General features: G+C 37.2%; 1 protein-coding gene across 1 annotated transcript in view; it reads right to left on the bottom strand.

Moving 5' to 3' along the window:
* ELP4 (elongator acetyltransferase complex subunit 4) overlaps positions 1-22117 on the bottom strand; it is a gene marked incomplete in the record, with an annotated part of 147620 nt that overhangs the window by 20611 nt on the left and 104892 nt on the right. Inside the window, 1 exon segment of the mRNA XM_072421861.1 lies at positions 21996-22102. Within this exon segment, the coding sequence (XP_072277962.1) occupies positions 21996-22102 (107 nt within the window).

The following is a 22117-nucleotide window of genomic DNA, read 5'->3' as shown; positions in this document are numbered from 1 at the left end:
GCCAGCAAAGGGTTTTCAACCAAGTATTAGAAATGAACATTTTATTTTCAGCTTTTTAATTTGTCCAATTACATTTAAGCCAATGAAATGAAGTGATTGTGTTTAAAAAAAATCTTTAGTTCCTCACATTTTTATGCAATCTTTTTGTTCAACCCACTGAATTAAAGCTGAAAGTCTGCAGTTCAACTGCATCCGAGTTGTTTCATTTAAAAATAATTGTGCTAATGTACAGAACCATAATTAGAAAAAAATTGTCTCTGTCCAAATATTTATGGACCTAACTGTATATCAAATGTTATCTATGATGTGATGGAAACATTGCTTTGTATGATAAGTGAGCTGTACATGGCCTGTATTGTATTGTTGTGATGGACATACTTGCTGATGCTATACATGGCTATGTACATTTATATTATTAAATAGAAGTTTTTTTCACTGGCAAAGATTTGCTGATGCCTCGAAAATCCAATTTTTTCAAAATAATTATAAATGGTATAAAAGAAGAACAATACTGTCAAGTTAACAATACTGTACTGTCAAGTTAACAAGTGCCAAATATAGGGAGATCGTTTAGAGCGTTACTGTGTTTTCTGATATATATGATATATGTGTTATTTTTATGTTTTTGTTACTTTTGTTTTTACTTACATTGTTATCACAGGAGGGCTGACAATCCCCCTATGTGACAGAACAGTGGTACTATAAATTGTTAGGACATTAGGAGTTTATTACACCCCCATACCTAACTCTAGGTCATTGCTATAGTTTTCTGACAGCTTTGAGTATTTAGAAATCACAGATATCCCTTTTCCCATCCAGGGAAAAAATCCTTTGCTCAAATATTAAATAGGTGAACTTAGGGTAGTAAATGGGGGAGCAGGGTATGCAGAATCACAGCAGAACACTGATCTGGGAAAATGAAAAAGGAACAGATTACCGGTTTGGTGAAATCAGAACCTCTGCTCAAACTGTTTTACCATCACCGTTTTAACTTTAATCTTTCTAAACTGTAACTAAAAATAATGGCTGCCTGTCTGTACACTAACATATTACTGAAGTGCCCCAGGAGCCCCAAAACCTAGGGCATCCCTTTGATGAATGGTTCAACCAGGTGTAAAAGTCCAGAGCTTGGGCCCTGTGTTCTCCTGCACGTATTGCCAATGAGACTGCTCTTTAAAGCTATGGAACAAAAAGTTAGCATGGGAGAGGATCAGTCCATGAGCAAAAGGAACTTTATTTGCATAGTCCTGCCCTGAGCTTAGCTGATCTTGGGGTGCTCTAAAAGGCAATGCATACATCAAAAGTTGGTAATAAAAGGGCATTATCCAAGCACCAATATGTTTTGCTTTTTAAGACGAACATGTATGCTAGGGTTAATCCTGTTTATGCCAGAAAGGAGGACAAAACTGACACCTCTGATGATAGCTTATGATGGGGTTTGGGGTATAGTTTTAGGCTACGTACATACGTCAGATGTGTGTACATCGCTCGTCCAACATCGTTCATGGACCTGTCCTGGTGGATCCATGAACAAAACGATTTCAATACAGGTGCAGAGGAGAGAGCGCAGCAGGGTGCCTCTCACTCGCCCCCCCCCCCTCTATAGAGCAGAACGGAGCTGTATGTACAGCGCTCGTTCATGCATCTTTTAGTATTTTGTCTTTGGAAAGGATTTTGAAAGATCCTTTCCAACTAGAAAAGTCTAACGTGTACGCAGCCTTGGACCTAAATTTATCACAGATATCCTTTGAGATCAGTTGCTTTGAGATGTTTGATACAGTCATGTGCATGGGTATATTCTCTTGATACAGTTGGCCAGATAAAGTGTCATTCAAGGTAACTCCATAGGGACCTTTACATGCAAGTTTAAATAACTTTGCAACATGTTTGAACATATAATTCCACACAATATTCCTTTATTGTACTATGTCCTATTATTAGAAATGCACTTGCATATGTTCTTACTTTTCCACTCTAAGCAGAATCAAAACCCATCATCTGCAAATTTGCACTGGCATATTTTTGCCCAAATTCCTATTAGCGCATTTTCACTGCAGTATAATTGTGGTCAAAGGTTCCATTCATCATTTCCCAATAATAATAACAAGAGGGGGAAAAAATTATTTTCTAAAACTTATTAAAATACGTGATGGCAATAAAATAATAAACTATTAATGACAGGAAATGTTAATTAATTTCCAATTCTCTTTTCTATTCTTTGAATTTCAGGAAGGTTGATTGGACTTGATCCATCACTTTATGGGAAATTAATGATTTTGAATCCGCGTTCCACTCTATGCCACCTTTCTGATTTACATTGAGGAAAAATGCAGCAGAAGTAATTGAGGCAGAAGCAGATACTGGCATAGGCTGAACTCAATTTTCATTCCAAATTCCGGCGGAATCCCAAGGCACAACAATATCAGATGCAAGGGGAAAAACAAACAAAAGACATGTGAAAAGGCAACATGAAGAGGGAATATTACAAGAACAGCAGAACAAAAGGCCTGCAAAACTGTTTTAGTGCCATAGACGAGCATTGAGGGCTGCATTCAAGCAAGGTGAAATAAGATATCATATGGCATCCTGACAACTGATGTCTTCATTTAAATGTAAGAATTTACATTCTAATTAGAAAGAATTTACATCTTAATCAGAGGCAGCTGTATTATCTTGTTACTGATTTTTTTTTTTCAAAGATAATGAACTAAAAGAACCGCTGTGCTTCCTCAACCAGAAATTAAACAGCCAGCATGCGGCAAGAATTTATAGCTTACCTGCAGTAAAAGTAGCTATTTGTATAGGCAAATATTAACTCTAGTTTTGGTGTAATATGGGGGATCTACCATTATCTTAAGGGTCAGTTCAACCCAGCATTGATATATCAGCTCCCTCCGGGTGATGGTGACTTGAGTCACATCTGGATTCCTAAAATGATATGTAATCTACAACAACAAACTTCTCTTTTTGAACTACCCTTCACAGCACTGCATGAACTCAGAATCCCGCAGCCTGCTGTTATCCAAAATTTAACACTTCTAACCAGTACCATCCTATGTGCCCATCCTATTGGCCAGTAAGATCACCAATCACAGTAAAGAGTGAACATGAAGTTGCAGGAGGCAGGACAGCATGCTTCATTGTAAGAAGTGGCAACACTGCATAACAATTTCCTTCCTTTGCTAAACCAACTTTTTAAGTGCCAGTGAACACTAGCAAATATTAAACATTTTACATTTTGTCAGCCATGACTGTTCTGCTAATCTGTAAATGGTCACAGATATACATTTTTACTGACCCTATGTAAGTGCATGAAGATTAGGTAGTCAGTATTTGTGAATCTCAACACTTTGATCATGAATTCGATTTCCACTAATGACTAAATTGAGTTGAAATGTTTCACGTTAACAAAAGCTCTTCTAGGTCTTTCACGATTGAAAAACATGCTCTAAGTTTACGATCTGCCACCAAAACTGGTCCTAGTCTGTGACTTAAGGACTGTGGCAGCAATAATAAAGTGTGAATTCACATCAGAAGAACTGTATACCTTTATGGAATAAAGGTCACATATTTGCAGATTGCTACTCATGTGGTTTTCTAACAGTATTTATGAACTACACAATGTACAATATCAGCGGCACTTGAGACAAATGTGCTTTCTTAAACTGGAAAATGTTGCAGAAAAAATTCTCTTTGCACTGCAGGTTGATGCTTAGCTAGACCATTACCTAGACTACTCTTACCTCTGGTCTCTTGCAGCTGGTAAAAATATAATTTCAGAACAGTCAGCAAAGACACAAGGAGCTACAATTAACCCTAGTTTAAATGAGTGACAGGGGGTATGGGCAAGATAACATCAGCTCTTTAAAATTGAAGTTTCCTTTTTTCCCCTTCAATGACATGCTAAGAATATTTCAAATATAACCTTTAAATTTAACACCTTGCTTTAGCCCCAGGGACACTTTGTTTCTGCACAGGCAGACCATGGCTGGTGGGTAGGGATGGGTGAGGTGTAGTAAATAACTACCTTAAAACATCACACCACCCTGCCTTATAAAGACCACAATAGGTAATTTCCGCAATTGATGCTAAGCTTCAGTGAATGGAAAAAAATACAAAAAACAAAAAAAGTTAAAAGATGTTGACCAAGGACAGTAAAGATTTTATCGTACAGGAGAGGAGCCTGGACCACTGTGAAAGTCTGAAGGAAAGCCTAAGGTTCACTTTTAATGTTGACCCAAAAAATAATTTTCTGTCCATTATAGAAAGTGGCTTTTTTTATTTAATACAAATGGTACACGTTATTATTAACCTTCATCCAAATTATAAATACCCCAAATAAAAGCAATTAGGTTTTTTTGGCTCCCACAATGCATCATTCCTGGCAGAAGACCAGTGTGACCTGTTTCATGGCTTAAGTGATATGAACACTCCATAACTGACAAAATGCTTTATTCTTTTAATCCTACCAGCAAGTTTTAGATATTTCTTTTCCATACTGGGAAGGTAGAAGAACTTAATATGGGTAACAAATGTGAAGTGATAGGTCTGCTTTAAGATCGGTTTTAAAATACTGTAAGTTTATTGTCTTCCTGTGTTTTTTTTATTCTAGATTTTTTTTTTGCTAAATAACCAATCCCTTCATTGTCTATGTAACACATTGTACTAGCAGAAGTGACAGTTTTAAGAAAAGATAGCCATTGCAATTTCATTAATTATTGTGTGCTGTAGGACTCAAGTTTTGTCTGCTGTAATTTTGCTTGTCAGAATAAAATAAACGCGCTATCTCAAAATAATGTATTCTATCTTGCAGCTGCCATCTTGGGCAAGTATGATATTTATCAAACGTCTTGCTGCTGAAGCCCCACAAGCAAGGGCAAGTTGTGTTTCTGTGCTGCCTTTATTTTATATTTTAAGTGATGGAGATGCAATTAGTATTGGATAATTATTAACATATTGAGTTTTGTAGTCATTTCTCTACAAGAATACAAGGGTGGAAGGCCAGACCACTGCTGGGTCTGAAGCACCCAAACACAAGCAGAATATCAGCAAACAAAGGCGGTTTTAAACCTTGTTTGCCAACAATCAAGGCAATAGGCTGCCTCAATTTTGCTGCTTTCTGGGTAAAGTTATTTTAAGTCAAAACTTCGATTTTTTGACAAAGTTTTAGATAGAATTTTAAGGATTAGAAGCGGTGTCAGAATTTATTCCCGAAAAAAAATTGGGAAATTAAGGCAGCAAAACTGCTATTTGATTCACTGACTTCTCAGCCCAGTCCAGACTACATTCTACTATTACTCCAGCCCCGATGAAAGGGGATTCCTGTAGCCCTTAAAATGCGTTGACACATTACACTAAACAAATAAATCCTAATAAAAATTTTAGTGGCATTACTATCTACCAATTTCTTTCTACAATTCCACAGGGACTGTCTTAAAGTGGACCTAAATTTAGAGATTATGTAAACTGCCATTTCTGATCTGGTTCTATAACATACTGCCTGTCTGGATGATGTTCTGATACCTTTTTTACCCTCAGAATTACTGACCCACAATAAGTACAGATTACTCCTCACTTAATGACCAAGTTCTCCACTTACGACTTGATTGTTAAGTGAGAAAAAAGGTTAAGAGCCAGTCTGCAGAACTGTCAACATCAGGATTACTGACAGCATGCAAGATTTAAATTGAGGAAGGAACATGTAGAATTATGCATTTTAATGCATTTGATGCATTAGGTGGAATTCACTGGCAGGATGAATGGGAGACCATGAGAAAACCATCAACTGATTCACTTTATATAATTTACCAAACCAAATCTTGTTTTGTTTTTTCACTTGGGGAAGGTTTACAAGCCAAAATAATTTCCCCCATTTGCTGTACTATGATAATGACTTTGCCAAAAAGGACGTGAGAATTAATTCACAATGCAGAAATAAAAAAGCTTTTAAGTAGGGGAATGTGGAATTCTAGAACCTGTTAGAATCCCTGTTGCAGAGTTTCTTCCACTGTCTGGTAAAACTATTGTTACCATGGGCTTTGACTTCACAAACACTTTAATGTTGCCCCCTTGGTTCAGCACTTGAAGGTACTGACCTAAAATAAGTAAGCAAACAAGGACTTTAAAGTAAATTTCCAGAAATCTGTGAAAATTTGTTTTAATTCTTCTCAATTGTATCCACAACTAAAACAAATTTTGGGCAGACTTCTACTATAGAAGGCATCAGCCAGCATTTTCAAGAAAAATGAACAACAGCGAGCTTCATGTTTTTACCTTAATACCAGAACTGGGCTTTCTAGGCCCTGCCTACCACAGCTGCGGGCAGCCATGTCTAAAACCCCACAAATAATGACACTCCTGCTCCATTCTTGTGTTTTCTTGTGTGTTTATTCAACTTGCAATTACTCTGCAAAATAAACAGTGGTTTGTAACACAAGTGTGAAGTAACTATTGATATAATAGACCCATGTGACAACGTGAAGGGTTTCAAGTCATTTAATAATAACAGAGGGAAAGAAAAAAAAAAACAAGACGCACACCCATAACAATGATGTAGTGGCAGGCAGGCACTAAATCACTTTTTAAACACCAATGCAATTTACATGGCACTTTCCAACGCGTCCCAGCAAACATCAGTCTGCACAAATGCCATAAGCTAAATGAGGCATAATTTGTGAAACGGATACCTTCCATCACAACCTCGAGCAGGAAAGGTCATTAGATATATGATATCTAAGAGAACAGCTTATCCCTGCTTCATTACTGATAATTAAGGCAAGTCATATTTCTTTGACAGTAATGTGTCTTATACGAGATATGGACTACTTTGCATAAAACAGACATCAGTAACACCACAGATAAAAAAATTAAGTAGCTATGTAACATGCTTTCATTATTTTTTTTTTTTCAATTTCCTTAAAGAATTAGCCTGTTTAAAAAGCATAATGACTATATTATGAATTCCACTTAAATGCACTGATTAAAGGCACTACCACAAGTGACAGCATGTGTGTTTATAAATAACTAGCGTATCCTCGCTAGCCTCCCGCAAAACCTTTAGTCAGTTGTTAAGTGAGCTGGAAAAAATTAGTCATAATAATAAACTAGTGATACTATTTTTAAAAGGTATTCAATTCTAACTAGCTTCCATTGGTAGTGGGGAGGGTAATTATTTCAAGTCTGTGTTTAATGGGGAAATAGTAATATGTTGGAATAATCCTATTTAGCTATAAAGCTCATCTCCGCCTTTCAGGAAGATGTTATGCTCTAAGGTGAGACAGGGAAATCAATAGTTCATAAATATTATAATCCAGAGTGCTCCTATTGCCTACATGGTGTCCATTTGGGAACAGGAGTTCCTAACCCTAGCCATGCCAATGGCGTGACCTGCATGTCATGACATCAAAAGGGGTAAAACAAACTCAAAACCAGCCACAGGTTTGCGTTGGAATTATTAAGTTAGCATGTTTTGTCAGCATTGTGCAAGCATGCAGTTTTTTTGTTTCAATGCATTTAGTATTCAATTACGCAATGCAACCTCGTACTGTCATTTTTTCAATGTTTTGGGGAAGTATTCTAAACGCCTAAAATGCCCATTTTAATGTGTGTGCAATTTTTTTCTGGCACCAAAAGAGAAAAAGGAAACCTGTTTGTATGTTGGTGAATATTTAATCTATCTTGTGGATATCCTTTCTTTTAGTGCACATGCCCTGGAACATGAGTAGGTCCTGCTTGCCACCCCCTGATGCCTCAAATTGGCCATAATACAGGCAGCAGTGTCTGCAAGAGTAGACTAGTACCTCTGATTGACAGCAGTTCTGCGTTCTGTAGAAAGACTAAGTCTAAAGCAGTGTTTCTCAAGTAGGGTTTCATGGAACCCTTGGGGTCCTCCAGAGGTTGCTGGGGATGCCTTGAGCAATAGGAAGTTTGTGACTCTCAGGTCGGTTAAAGTGACATCAGTGATCTTTTGGCTATCTGGAAGGGGGACATTCCTCCCACTGGCCACCAATGTAAGAGGGGTTCTTCCCATTGACCGTTACACTAAACATACTGTGAGGTATGGATATAGTAATTATAAAAAGGGCTCACTGAAGACTTGAAAGTTATTTTAAGGGGTCCCCACATGTTCTAAAGGTCAGGAAACACTGATCTAAAGAAAAAGCCTTTATTATTGATAAACTCTACAAATGTTGGGAATAAGAAATAATAAACCCGGAAGCCCTCAATTAAAAATGCATTATTGCAATTTGCAGATTTTAAAGTAAATATTTTGGTTGCATGATTCACACGATCACTTTGCACATGCCAGATAAAGACTGGGACAAGATGTAGTATAATCCTGCTCACCGACTGAAGTTATCAGACCAAAACAGAAGCAAAGTGGTCACATGGACCCAAATAATAGTAAAAAATAAAGGTATTTCTGAGAGCCTACTTTCAGCTGGTCTCACTACACAGATTATTAGTACCATTGGATAGCAATTGGCTTTACGATCGCTCTCACTTTGAACATTTCTGCATACCTTCACTGTTAGCACTTGTTTGAACTGCAGCTTGTGACCCTATTCCACAAAATCCCCTGCTGTAAAAGTTGAGATGTTCGTGGTATTAGCATAAACACCGTGATTAAATTAAAGAATTAATTATGAGATCTGTAAGATCTAACTTTATAATGAAACCTTGTTTGAACCATATGTATTGTTGAATTGTCAGTCATAGATACAGCAGAATTACTGAAGTGACATTAAAGTCATAATACCATCTTTCTGGCATTGTATAGATAGTTTTACAATGTGTCTGATTGACAGCTGAACAATAGGGTGGTGAAAGGGAACCATTTAGTGCCATGTATTAGGAGAAGCAATAATTAATTGTCTAAGTGGATGGCACATTCAGTTGGGAGATTGTAAACTTTATGAATGCTTGGGGGGTTTTCTGCGTGGAATAATTACTTGATCAGGATTTCTTCAAGGATCTGGACATCTCAATGCAACATATGTGTAACGTACAAGACAGGTATTTCAGGGCTTGATATATAATAAAACTAATAACTAGTATTAGTAATACCTGGAGTAAATTTTGCATTCATACATATTCCAAATACACAGTGTTAACAGGAAATATTAAACAAATATTAGGTTTGCTGGCAATTAGAATCATATATAATGACCAGATGATGAGGATGAGAAGACCAAATGATGAAGATATGGACCGTTTATTGTTACAGCTTTAGGCTAAAACTTAGCCACCATTATATACAATCATTAGAATCCCTTTGTGTGCTTTATATCAGTGGTCGCTTCACTTCTGGAAGATACTTTGATGGTTTAACTGTATTAAGATGAATGGATGGGAGACAGAGGCAACCCAAGCCAAACCAAACCTTCTTCCTCATTTATATATACATGTGTACCTTTTCCTTTTAACCTATTATATAGTCAGATTAGGAAGAAATGAATTAAAAGAATTGCTGTGCTATTCATGGAAATTAGATAAAGGTCAGGAGCAATTGTTAGGTTTTATCAGTATATACAGTGCAGAACAACAGCGGGTAGAAACTTTTTACATAAACAACTCCAATCTAGATTATATGTTGGAAATCTACTGGACTGAGATGATCACAGGCTGGTATGTCTGCTGAGCTGAATGCTGTAATTCCTGCCTCGAAACCCCTTCTGTACATTGTTATACCTTTAAATATATATGAAACAGCTGGACACAGTTTCAATAGAAGGCATTTATTTATAAGTTCTTGATGGCAGCATCGCTTTCTTACCTCGATATTAAGTAAGCCGACACCTAAATTACAGATAGAGACCGTACACAGCTGAATCTACTAGTAAGGCCTAAGTTGCAATTAGACAGCAGGAGATACTTTTAAGAGCTGTACTTACTTTGTACTTAGGGAGTGAGAGGATATGGATATTTGTCACCGAACTGCTAGAGGACCAATGAATAATACTACTTACAGTGAAATCTAATTTATTCTTTCTTTGGAACTGTGCAACTGGTAAGTATTAAAGGAGCAACAAACCTCTGTGAAAATTATATAGTTGTATATCTGGGCACAGAAGCCTTGCACAACGAGGCCCTGGGTTCAAATTAGGATTGCCAACCAGTTAGAATTACTGACTGTCTGTAAAAAAAAAAAGGCAGGCTGACTGAGGCTGTTTGCAAAGTGCATAAACGCCTGATATAGTATTTATTCAGTTACATGGAAAGCATGCTATATTTTTTGTATGATAATTTTTTTAATCATTATTTTTTTTTAGCAAATTGTGATTTGCGAACCTCCTCCCCCCCAAAAAAAAACAGTATTGGAAACTAGAGAAATCTCCTACTGGATAAGAGTATATTATCTGTGTTTTTGCAGAGATAGGACATCAGTCACAAAGGGACAGCATTGTTTGTAAAAAGTAGGCCAAGCCATTGGGGTTCATCCCCAGCAAAGTGCCAATATTTCAGCAGAAAATAGGGCACTGCTGTCATTGTCTCAATCATGAAAGTGGCGATCATTAGCCACAATCATCACTTTTTATGATTGGTTGCCAATTCTGGCATTTCACAGATCAGATTGTGTTGCCCCTTTTATAGTTCACAATAGAGATCAATGATATTTGTTTGAAACACCCTGATCACCTATTTTTCCCTAATCGTCATTTTCCAACATAGAAAATGTGACCCACAATTTTATTAAATAGGCAAAATACATTACATTCAAATATGGCAAATAATTACCCCATTTAAGTAAATATAGTCTCTCATCTCCATTTTAGATAATTATGCTCATGTTGTATTCAGAGCTCTGACAGTTGCCAGAAAATGTCTTATCTTCTATTTATAAATGTAATCTGTTGTCAGACTATCACTTCTTATACGTGCCCCAATTGGCTTGCATTGTGATAAGGAGCAGTAAACTACTGAATAGGAGTAGGGAAAGGTTGGAACCTCCATCAGGTGCCCCTGCTAGAGAGATACACCTTTTGACTAGGGCAACTTTGACATGGGTCATGTTGTGATTAAAAAAAGAACTGGATCACGGTATCTCCAAAATGTGAAAACTTCTGGGGTGTTCCCAGTCAGCAGTGGTTAGAAGCTACCAACATGGTCTAAGGATGAACAACTAGTGAATTATTGAGGGGGTCATGGGCACCCAAGGCTCTCTGATGCATGTGTGGAAGAAGGGGAAGACTAAGCTCTCACACAAAAAAGCCACTGTAATACAAATGGCTGAAAAACATAGTTCTAGCAAGTACAGAAAAGTGTCAGAACAAACTGAGCAATTCATTTTTCTACACGTAGGACTTTATACCAGTCAAAGTACCTATGTTGATTCTAGTCCACTACTACAAAGGGCAGATGAGTGCCAGAACTGGACCATGTGGATGCAATGGTACTGTACACCTGGTAAAGAGATGGCAACAGGAAGCACTTTGGGAAGAAGTCAGGTTGGCAGAGGCCATGTGAATTAATAAATGACCGATGAGGGCTTAGTACCAGATATCAAGGAAAATGTCCATGAGTCTTGTGGAGTCCATATCATAATAAGTAGAGCTGCTTTGGCTTAAGAAAGAGGAGCTACACAATATTTCGAAGGTGGTTTTAATGTTTTGGCTGATCAGCGTATACTACTAATGAATTCCGAAAGGTATGCAAAGTTTTAAGTTCTAAAATAAGTAAAGTAAACCTTTTGAGGGGATATAGAAAGAAATAAAAACCTGACTAGGTTTCTAACCCTTTTTCAGTTTATCAAAACAAAAATTGCCTTTACATACACATTAATGGGGGAAGGGGGAGCTGCTGCTTCTTTTGTGTTCACACAAGGCTCTTACTACAGCTCTTCTCCATCTCTGTAAAGAAGTCCACATTACTGTACATAAACAATTTCACTTCTCATTCCCCAGTCTGCCATGTCTCATGTCCTAGATTCTATTGTATTAGAAGGCTCTTACCTTCAGGTCAGGCCATAGGCTCTGCGCGGTCCTTTCTCAGATAAAAGCCTGGGATCATATTCTGTTATGCAATAAAGTTAAAGCCCTCAGCATTTGATGTTATGGTCTTCTTTCTTAGCTGTTGTCACCATATGAAACTGTCTAAAACATTTTCCCTTCCATAGTCAAAATTTTCCTGACTGTATACACTTAAAAATTGGGTCAGATCTGTAAAACCAAAGGAAGGAAAAGCATTTTCTCTGTGGCATAACATCAGATCTTTGCCCCTTGTACATTGTCAGCTTTTGGATTGACTCTTCTAACTTCTACCAGGAATATAGCAGTGACAATGTGATTTTTTTCTATACATAGACTTACAGACACATAGCAACCCCTATTTAATGTACAGCGCTGCGTAATATGTTGGCGCTATATAAATACTGTTTATTAATAATGACAATAATAATAAAGAGATATCCCCACTGTAAAGTTCATGCATTGATTTTGTTTCCAAAGGAGAACGTTTTCCTCGAATATTAAAATACAAGCTAACCTGAGAGAAGCATGTATTTAATTAATTAGTTCCCCCTCCAGGTCCCAGCGATTGAAAAATGTTAGAATGACAGCATTATAAGCAATATTTTAAGAAGACTTAGCATCAAGTATTATGATGTATGATAAGTTGTATGTATAATACCTACATGTATTTTTTAGCTCGTGGATGTATTTATTTAATCTGAACCTGGATGATGTCTGTACAAAAATGGCCTAATCCTTTTGAAGGGAAGCAGATTTGTTGGCATTCTTGTACAGGCATCATCCATGTTCAGCATCTAGTTCAAGGAAGACACAATCATGTAAATTCTCCATGTGTGGATTAAGGTCGTGTTCTTCCAAAGACTTTTTCCTGCAAATGTTACAATGTTACACCTTAAAGCATACATAAACTCAGGGTAGAGAGTTTTTTTTTCTTTAGGTGCAACGTCCTTTTTTTTAAAAAAAAAAAAGGGGCATCATCGCTCCTAATTCTCAGATGCCTAGGCAGTCAGGAATAGATGGGAGCGCAAAGCCTCCTGGAATACCTACATCAGGTATCCCTGAAGTCTCCTAGGTGCATCTCGCATATGCGCAGAAGGAGCCTTTTTGTTCAAAGAGAAAAAGTTGCTGATCTCACACATGCGCTGTGATATTGAAATTTTTTTTTCATCCTACGTCACCTGATTTCACGCTTGGGTAGGGTGATGTAGGATGAAGAACCCAGAAGAGAAGATGAAGATGGCAGCACCTGGACTGCCGGGTCTAGGATGGATGCCGAGACGACGGTGGACCTGATGCCGGACACCTACGGAGTGATCATACTGTGCTGCGGGATTGAAGGTAAAAGTGTTTTTTTTTTTTTTACTTTTGAGTATAGTTCCTCTTTATTCACTGCTCAGACTGACATTATCTCAGTGCAGCCAAGGAGATTTCTGCAGCCCAAGTACAGGTATTTTTTTAAGGGTAAAATTAACAGGTTTAAGAGTTAAAAATTTGAGGTTCTTTTATTTTGTTACACTATAACAATAATATTGTAAGTAAATTAACTCACAATCAGTGGTAACATTCTTTCTACATAAGAGCTACAGAAGCTCGCCAGTGCCCAAAACCTGTATTCTAAACATGAGAACATTTCTCTCCAAGGTGCACAAAAATTTGGCTGCTTTGGGGACTTTTATAGCAGTTCCCCGTATACATGATAACTCCTGATTCAATCTTGAGTAAACAAATCTTTCACCTTAGTACCCACAAAAATCCCTAACTGACCACATCCCTGGAAATATGATCAATAGCACAGATTAATAGCGTTCTCCTGCAGAAAGTGCTGCAAATATCATCCAAAAGCATCTTCCTGATCTTCACCAAATTACTTTATGTGTTTAGAAAGTTGGTGTTGTCCTGCTATGTTATTGGATTCAATGTGATTATATGATATCTGCATGTTTGACTGTCCTCTAAAAGCTAAATTCCAGCTAAAATGATAAATATTATAAAATATGCAGCCCAGGCTTCTTAAAACGTTCAATTTTCAACCCTGTACGTCCATGCCATCAGGTATCTGGCTCTGCGATGCAATAATATGTTACCCTGAGGGTCAAAGAAAAATACTTATAGTATACGTATAGTATTGGGAGATCAGAAGCTAGACCTAAAACCGTAAATGCATGTAGGTGACCATAAATTTGTACACTCTGCAATCCCTTATAGGACTATTGTCTAAAAAAAAACAAAAAAAAATGTTTTGTTGTAGTACAGGCTAGACAAAGAATAGTTTTAGATGTTCCTATGGGAACATTATTCTTTTAAACACTTGTTATACAAGACACCCACTGTAAAAAAAAATACAGGCAAATACATAAATGTACCATTTAGTTGACTTGCATCCTATAAAATAATAATTTGGTTTGGTGCAGAATTTTTCCTAAAATTGTTTTTCATAATTAAGTCAAAGAATGTGCAAGTTTAAATTTAGATTGAATGGGTGCCTATTATGTAGGCTGATTGGTAAGAACGGTAACTTAGGTGCTCTCAGTGGGTGTCAACAATCTAATGATGGTCACTAATAATCTAATGAGAAGACAGAGGTGAGGCAGTGGCACAATTGAGCTGGGGAAATTCTGTATTTGTAACATGTTACAAACCATTTACCGCCTGCTTGGAGTACCCCTTTATCATCTGAGCTCGTAATTTCATTTAGACTGCATGGTTAATCCTTTGGCATGTCAATGCAAAGGATAAATGTGTTACAGTGCTGTAAGGAGCACATAATAGAAGCATAATTAGTGTTGCAGCCTTCTTATTCTAATAATGTTATCAGCCCCATGGACTGTGCAGTGGTCTTGACATGCCCTCCATGGCTGTCATGTTATGATTCATGGCTTCACATCAGAGGTGATAAGGGAAAGACACAGGCTACCGAGACAATGCTTGTCCACTACAGGGATAATAATATTATAGTAATGGTAGGAGAGGAACCACGGGAAATCTAAGTCTGAGATAGCAGGTCTATGAACAGAAAGTACTGGTATCATTCTATAATGCTGAGATTTACTTAAAATAAAATAAAAATCATCTGACCTTAATACATTTGACTGTTTAGGTAGCTTCAATGAAGTCTTTTATAGATCAGTTTTGGCAATGAAATGTATATAAACCTAAAAGAAAAATTCCCACCTAAGTTCTCGTAGCTCTGATTTGTAATGCAGGGTTCCTTTTACCTGGTGATACTGCCAGTATCTGAACTGCACTGAACTTCATGTTCAAGAATGGGAACTCTGACTTGGTATTAGTCCACGTAGAGGTAGCATTGTCACCTAGGACAAGCACTCCTGTCTGCAGAACCACAGCGCATTTAAAACACTGCACCATTGAACCACCAAACAGCGCTAAGGAACACCCAGTGATAGGGAATAGCCTCAGGACTGCCTATGGGACTGCTGGGGAGGATCAGACACATTCTGGATGGATATATTGATGGATACATCACAGATATAAGAATTGTACTTGCACAGTGAAAAACAAGTTTAAAAGAGAAAAAAAAAAAAAGAAGAAGAAGCAAAAGAATTAGGCTGCCTACACATATACAATTTTCATTGCTGGAAATGATCTTTCATGATTCTTTTTAGTGATAGACAGTAACAGATGAACGAACCAGCGCTATACACACAGTACCCATTCTGTTCTATGGAGAGGGAGGAGGAAGAACAGGCAAGTCATACTCTGCTGTGCTCACCTCCCTTAACTTGAGTAGCGATCATTCCCCATTGGTTGTTTATGGATCTGTCTTGTCGACCTCTTTACACATTTTACACATCAAATTCTCGCCCAAGACAATCACAACCATTTGTCCTGACTCTTTGATATAACACAGGAAGTGTGCAGTGGACACAGGACGGCTGTTTTTTTTTTTTTTAAGTTCTTTTTCTGCACTGCAAACAAATTTAACAAAATGCTTTGAAGGCTATATTAAAGAGACCAAAAAAAGGAAAAATGATAAAATGCATTGTTAAGATTTACATACACCCCCTATTAACAAATTGGATAAAAAAAATCAATCGGAGCAGATTTTTATATTTTTATTATGTTACTTCCGTTCCTTTGTTATCAAATAAACCTATATGCCCAATCGCATTTACAATGTAAGAAAATAAGGCAAGCACCAGAGAGAAAACAGACCTGATGAGCATGGACTTAAGCAAAAAAAAAAAAGTTTTTTTTTTAAACATGATCTCAGTTTCCGCAAAACATCACGGAAAAGATGAGCGTCATTAGGTGATAGAGCTCACAGTGTGATCTGCTCCAATGAATCTCAGCTCTTTCTGTGTCGGTTCTAATACACTTGTCAGTCAGTATTATCCATCCTCATTACTGACAATGGGAAAGTTTATCTAGGGAACATGTATTAAATCATTCTCCCTTAACAAAGGGACCATGAAATTTCTTACACAACATCAGGACGGAGACAAGCTGACAACAAAACCTCTTTCTAGCTGTTCTGTTTCTTAATGCCTGTAGGAAAATAATCTGTTTATTGGAAAATCATAGGGAACAATATGTTGGACATGTTCAGGAACAAGAATGGCTGGGATAAATCTCCAGCTTGAATTATGTAGTGATCAGTGACATGTATTGGGGGTCTTCCAATGCAGTCTGAGACATCTTTAGTTAGGAGGAAAAGAAGGGGGGGGGGGGTCATATTGCGTCACTGAAAATAATTTTTATAGTTCTTTAAACTAAAGTGGCCTTAAAACCAACTATATTAGCCATTTTTTTTATAACTATGGATAGAGTAGGGATTACTATCTAAAAATGTATTAATTGCATTGCAGAGATCTTTCCTCATATTATGTCTCTGTGATTCTTATACAAAAGTAAAGGATGGGTGCCACTGGAACAACAAGGCAAACAAATTGTTGATTTTTAGGGGTCCAGTTTAAAAAAATAAGATAATTACAGCAGTAATGTATCAAACAATGTATCAAATATGTATAAAACAATGGAAAAACATAATAGATAATAACAGCAGCAAAGTCCAGTGATAAAGGAAGTTATTCAATGGAATTACTGAATGGCTTCCAGCAATAAAATGTTGGCGCTAACCCAATACTACCAGCACGGTAACTGATAGTTGAAAAGATTGGGTGATGCTTTCTCCCATTGACTTGGTATTACTATCTCCAGGACATCAATACCAATGCGGAGAAGATCTGGTGGCCATAACACTCATTGATGCCTTGATAATGAAGTAATCCAGGGGAAAACATAAGGAGGTGCAAAGTGTGAAGCTGCACAAGGACCCCCGACCCTCCTCAGCCACAAGAGCCCCCACAGGTGACCCAAGTCAGTTCTGCACAGGGTCTCACTGAAGTAATCACACATATTGGTTGCTCCATTATCATTGCATTATAAATTTGCTTGATGATCTTAAAATCTTAATAGGTAGTAGTATAAAGTAGTAAAAAAAGTTGCTAACATACCCAAATGTCTTTGGTCAAGTGATTTCCACCAGGTGAAGAGGAGTTAGAAGAGAGTTAGGAATGGATAATTCAGCAAAAATTAAATGATTGTAACTGGAATGTACTAAGAGCAGAATTTTCTTCAGAAAAAGTTATTTTTTTGATTGGGGGTCAGTACAGTTAAATCATAGTCTGGTCAAGAAACTGTAAAATGATACCAAGATCTGCCCTAAAACCAGGTGATGCAAACATTCTATATGAGCCACTTGTTGATAGAAAGAAAATTATTTTCCTGCATCTGCACAAGAAACTGGGTCCGATGAAGCAGTTCGTTAATGCTTTGCCAACTGGAGGAGACTGTTTCAAGTACCTAATTTTAGCCTCTCCTAGTCTGTCATTTGAAAAAATAAAGGCCAGTGTGTTTGATGGTCCACAGATTTGGCAGCTCACTAAAGATGAACATTTCATTAGGACAATGTCAGAAGTCGAAAAGAATGCTTGGTTATCATTCAAAGCCATTGTCAAGGACTTTCTTGGAAACACACAAGCAAATAATTACACAGACATTTCCCTTCTCTAAAAAACTGGTGCGTCTTATGGTCCAGTGCGTCTTATGGTCCGAAAAATACGGTATATATTTAGCTAAAAAATAGCTGTAACTAGTAGCTAACAAAAGCTGTAAGTAGTAACTTTAAAAGTTTACAAAAAAGAGACATGCCTTTGATATGGTTAGTTGTAAAGTGGAGCTCTAAAATCTGTGGCACCTATAAGGATAACTCGCAAGACAAGAAGCTTGATTAACAATTAACTGCTCCCAATAAGATAAGATAATTAGGCACATCACTGAGCATTAGTTAGGAGGAGGGGAACTAAGTGTGTCAATGGTTAGCACCTTTCTTGTGATTTACAGAGCTAATTGCAAATGTGAAGAAAGTGAAAGCAGACACTTAAGTGTCACTTGCATGTAGCAAGCCAAAGGGGGCAGGAGGTCACAAAAGGGCCAAAATGGTCATTTAAGGGTGACATCCCACAGACCAAAGTCATGCCAACCTAGATAGGCCATCATTTGGCAAGGACCTAAAATATGCTAATTTATTGGTGGCAATTCTCTTTTTAATGGCCTGAAGACAAGTGGCCTACTTAAAACTCCAACTTCAAAGGAGATTAAAGAAAAGGGTTTGCAGGGCTTATTGGACAGCTTTGTTTAAAGCATAAGCCTAACCATATATGTAAACCTCACACAAGATGCCACTTTGCTAATGGAGAATCTTATGTGAGATTTCATCCATTAAAGGAAATCAGTAAATGAGAACTGCAAAGCCTGATACTGCTGACCTTTTCCTATAATTGCTGATTATCTGGTTGCTATGCTGATCCTCTGCTTTCAAAAACTTTAAAGTTTTTAAGTCATGAGCTAAGGGAAAAAGTGTGCACATCTGGAGTTTTGTCTTAACGTATATAAATTCTAGGTCAGTGACTGTAAAAGTATTGAAGAAGGTCTGCAAGGTAGCAAGAAACCCTGGCTTGTTTGGAAGAACTGTTTTGTCTATGTAATGCCTACAGAGGGACATCAAAGGGATGCTTCCTTGTAGATGTGCATATGCATGCAAATCAGCCTTTTAGGCACATGTGCAGTTCTTGGTTGTGTTCAAAATTGACAACAGTGGGCCCCTGGTGCAGCCTCTCCTACTATGACTGGTGATGGGGGAGTAAATGCTTCTTACTGCCCGCAGCTGACTGATGTTTTAAAATCAGCCAGGGAAAACCTTTATATCCATGGGTATACAGCAAAACTTTGCATGCCAAATCCCTGACCCCCAATGAAAAAAAAATCAGGTTCTAACTAGAATCATCCTGCATAGCTGCACCCTAATATCACCTTCCCCAACCTTCGCTTCAGGTGCCATTGCCCTTAAAAAACTGCTGATTCCTCCCGGGACTAACATCTCTTTTCCTACCTCCACAAACTGCTGTCCAGTATACAGTGGCTTGAAACTTTATATAGATTTAGCAGCACTGGACACTGGAGTAGAGATCCTGGTTTTCTTGAGGAAAAACCTCGGGCGCTGCTGAGGACCCCTATTTATCTCACCTTCCCCCTGGCCGACATAGAAGTGATAGTTACATGCTTGATCTCATTGACTGCATTTAAATGACCAAGTTTGCTTTATATTGTGACATGCAAGGACATTGTTCATTAGGACCTATGAAAGTTCATAATTTCTTAGTTTTACCTTTTTGGATGACCCATTTTAGATAAAAAAAAAAAATCACTTCCCAAATTGCATAAGAAATTCAATTGTTGTGTAACAGCCAATCAAATACGCCCATTATTTGTTACAGTTCAGGTAAGAGAATAAATAGAATTTGACTGACCACTATCAAAGGGAAGTAGGGGAGAGGTTCCAGGTCAAAGAATCATGTGTGCAGAGACTGAAGTCTTTAGGCAGCTGCACACTGATAATTAATTTGCTACAAGGTATTATAAAGTGTTCTGATCAGGGTAAATGAAGCGGACATTCAGCTTTTAAAAGAAGTTACATTGGACCTAATTTTTTAAAGCTTTTCAGGACTGGAGAAGATAGACTATCATGGGTGAACCTGGGTGATCCTACAGGCCTATTGTATCCTGGACTCAAAAAGAAGCTCACTACCTAATACTGAACTTCATTAGTTATGCAAAAGCCTTTAAACACTATATTTATTTCTAGTATTTCAGCATATTTACCCATTACTTATCTCCATGCTATTCCAATGTATTTTTCTATTTTGTATTCATTATAAGATAATTGCCATGAACATAAATATATATAAGGCTTTCTTCGTCTTTTTGCAGGAGAGTTCCCATCTTGCCAAAGCACAGCAAGTAATTAATCATTAGACATAGACTGTTATTGAATTAAGTCCGTGGCCTAGTTTCACTGCATCTTTTAAGACATTATTGTGTTTTCCCTAATTTGAGGTATCAAATGCCATTATGTTTGCTGAAACTGAATATGATAAACAGTTAAGACACTGCGCATAATTAAGACTAAGTGCGCCCATGCAGAAGAACCTGTTAGTGCTTTTTAAGGCTTTGAATTTTACATTTACACATATGGACTTTTTATTCTATTAAGCAAAAAAGAAAATAAACATCTGGGTTTCAGAACCATATATAATATGGCGACAAAATGTCTGTGTTGTTTGACTGTGAAAATAAGAGGGGCTTCCTGATGTTAGATTTGAAATGCTTGTGAACCTGTGGCCCAAACAATGTTGAAATAATGGATATATGATAATAAACTTTATGGATCCCCATAAAAGAACACTAAAAAAAAAGGAATGGTGACCCTCCCCCTTCTTTAAACCCCTCTGCTTATTGGTAAAGCAAAGAAAGAAGGCCGGTTAACTGCCAATCCAATAAAAATACCTGTGAGTAAACAAAAAATAAAACATGAAGCAAAACACAAAGAGGAAACTCATTGAGTTTGTTCTGGTGAAAGCAACCCCTTTTGCAGATCGACTGTCTACTGGTTAACTTAACACATGGTACTAGTAGATCCTAGACCTCAGGTCAGCAAGTGCAACATTGCAGGATGTACATGCAAAATTTGTTTTAAATGCTTTGCCAACTGGCCTTCCAGCACAATTTACTAACACAATTGTTTTCCGTTTGATAAATTTATTTATTTATTATTTTTTCTTTTTACTCTGCCATATATGTTCTAGCCAGGTGTTTACGGTAACACTCAGCAGCCCATTTAGGGCATATTTTGCATGGACAAGTGTTTGCATACTGAGTGTTTCTCTCTGGACATGTTTATAATATAAGCCAGTTCATAATATATTTTAAAATCAATTGAAATTTAAAACTAAAAACTTTGTTTTTCAAAAATAAAGTGCCTGCTTTATGAGGGAAGGTACATGACTGAAATTGGAATTGGGCTTTTTTAGCAGATCAAAGCATTCTGGATTTTGTGTTGATAACCACTCAATCATTTGCACGTGCCTTTACAGTAACTATTCAAAGTTCTTGTTTCTTTCAACATTTTAACACGTAATATGGAATAATATAGTACATGTACATTATTCTCCCTAGAATTTTTTTAAGCTGGGTGGAAAGAAGCTGTAGGCAGGTGATGGCTGCTGTATTGTTAACCAACTTTTCAGTAACTATCCAAAAACACCCGGGTGGTTACTGAAAAGTGCAGAGTGGTGCACCTGCTATAAGGGGCTGGGGAGGATCACTGCATGTGTAATACATAAGGTTCCTTTATCAAGGGAGATAAAAAATACACCATCACAAGTGAATGACTGGTAAACCATCTCCAACATTCCTAATGAGTAGTATATAAAAACTTTTGAAAAGCATATGGAAAACAGTAAATATGTTTTCCATAGTTCAATAAAAAAAACTTTAGATTCCCCAAATACTCTACTAAATGAAAGATCCTTGCAAACCCTTGACAGGTCTTCAGACGATGAACCATATATCTCCATTGCTGGTAAATATGTCACACAATAACAAAGAATTTTGAGCTGTTTCCCTTATTTTTGGCTAATTCCCACCAAAATCGGCTTAAAATCTTACCTCAATAGAGAAAAGCTTTCTCTTTAACTTAAAAGCTAGGTCTTTGGTGTCTGTTTCATCACAAATCAAACTATTAAGTCGAGGAATCTTGTGGACATACAGCAAACCTGCAGGGGAACAGA

Source organism: Pyxicephalus adspersus, chromosome 9, assembly GCF_032062135.1.
Source record: "Pyxicephalus adspersus chromosome 9, UCB_Pads_2.0, whole genome shotgun sequence".
In the NCBI taxonomy this organism is placed as follows: domain Eukaryota; kingdom Metazoa; phylum Chordata; class Amphibia; order Anura; family Pyxicephalidae; genus Pyxicephalus; species Pyxicephalus adspersus.
The sequence above is the reverse complement of the archived record's forward strand: the minus strand, read 5'-3'. Positions and strand labels throughout refer to the sequence as shown.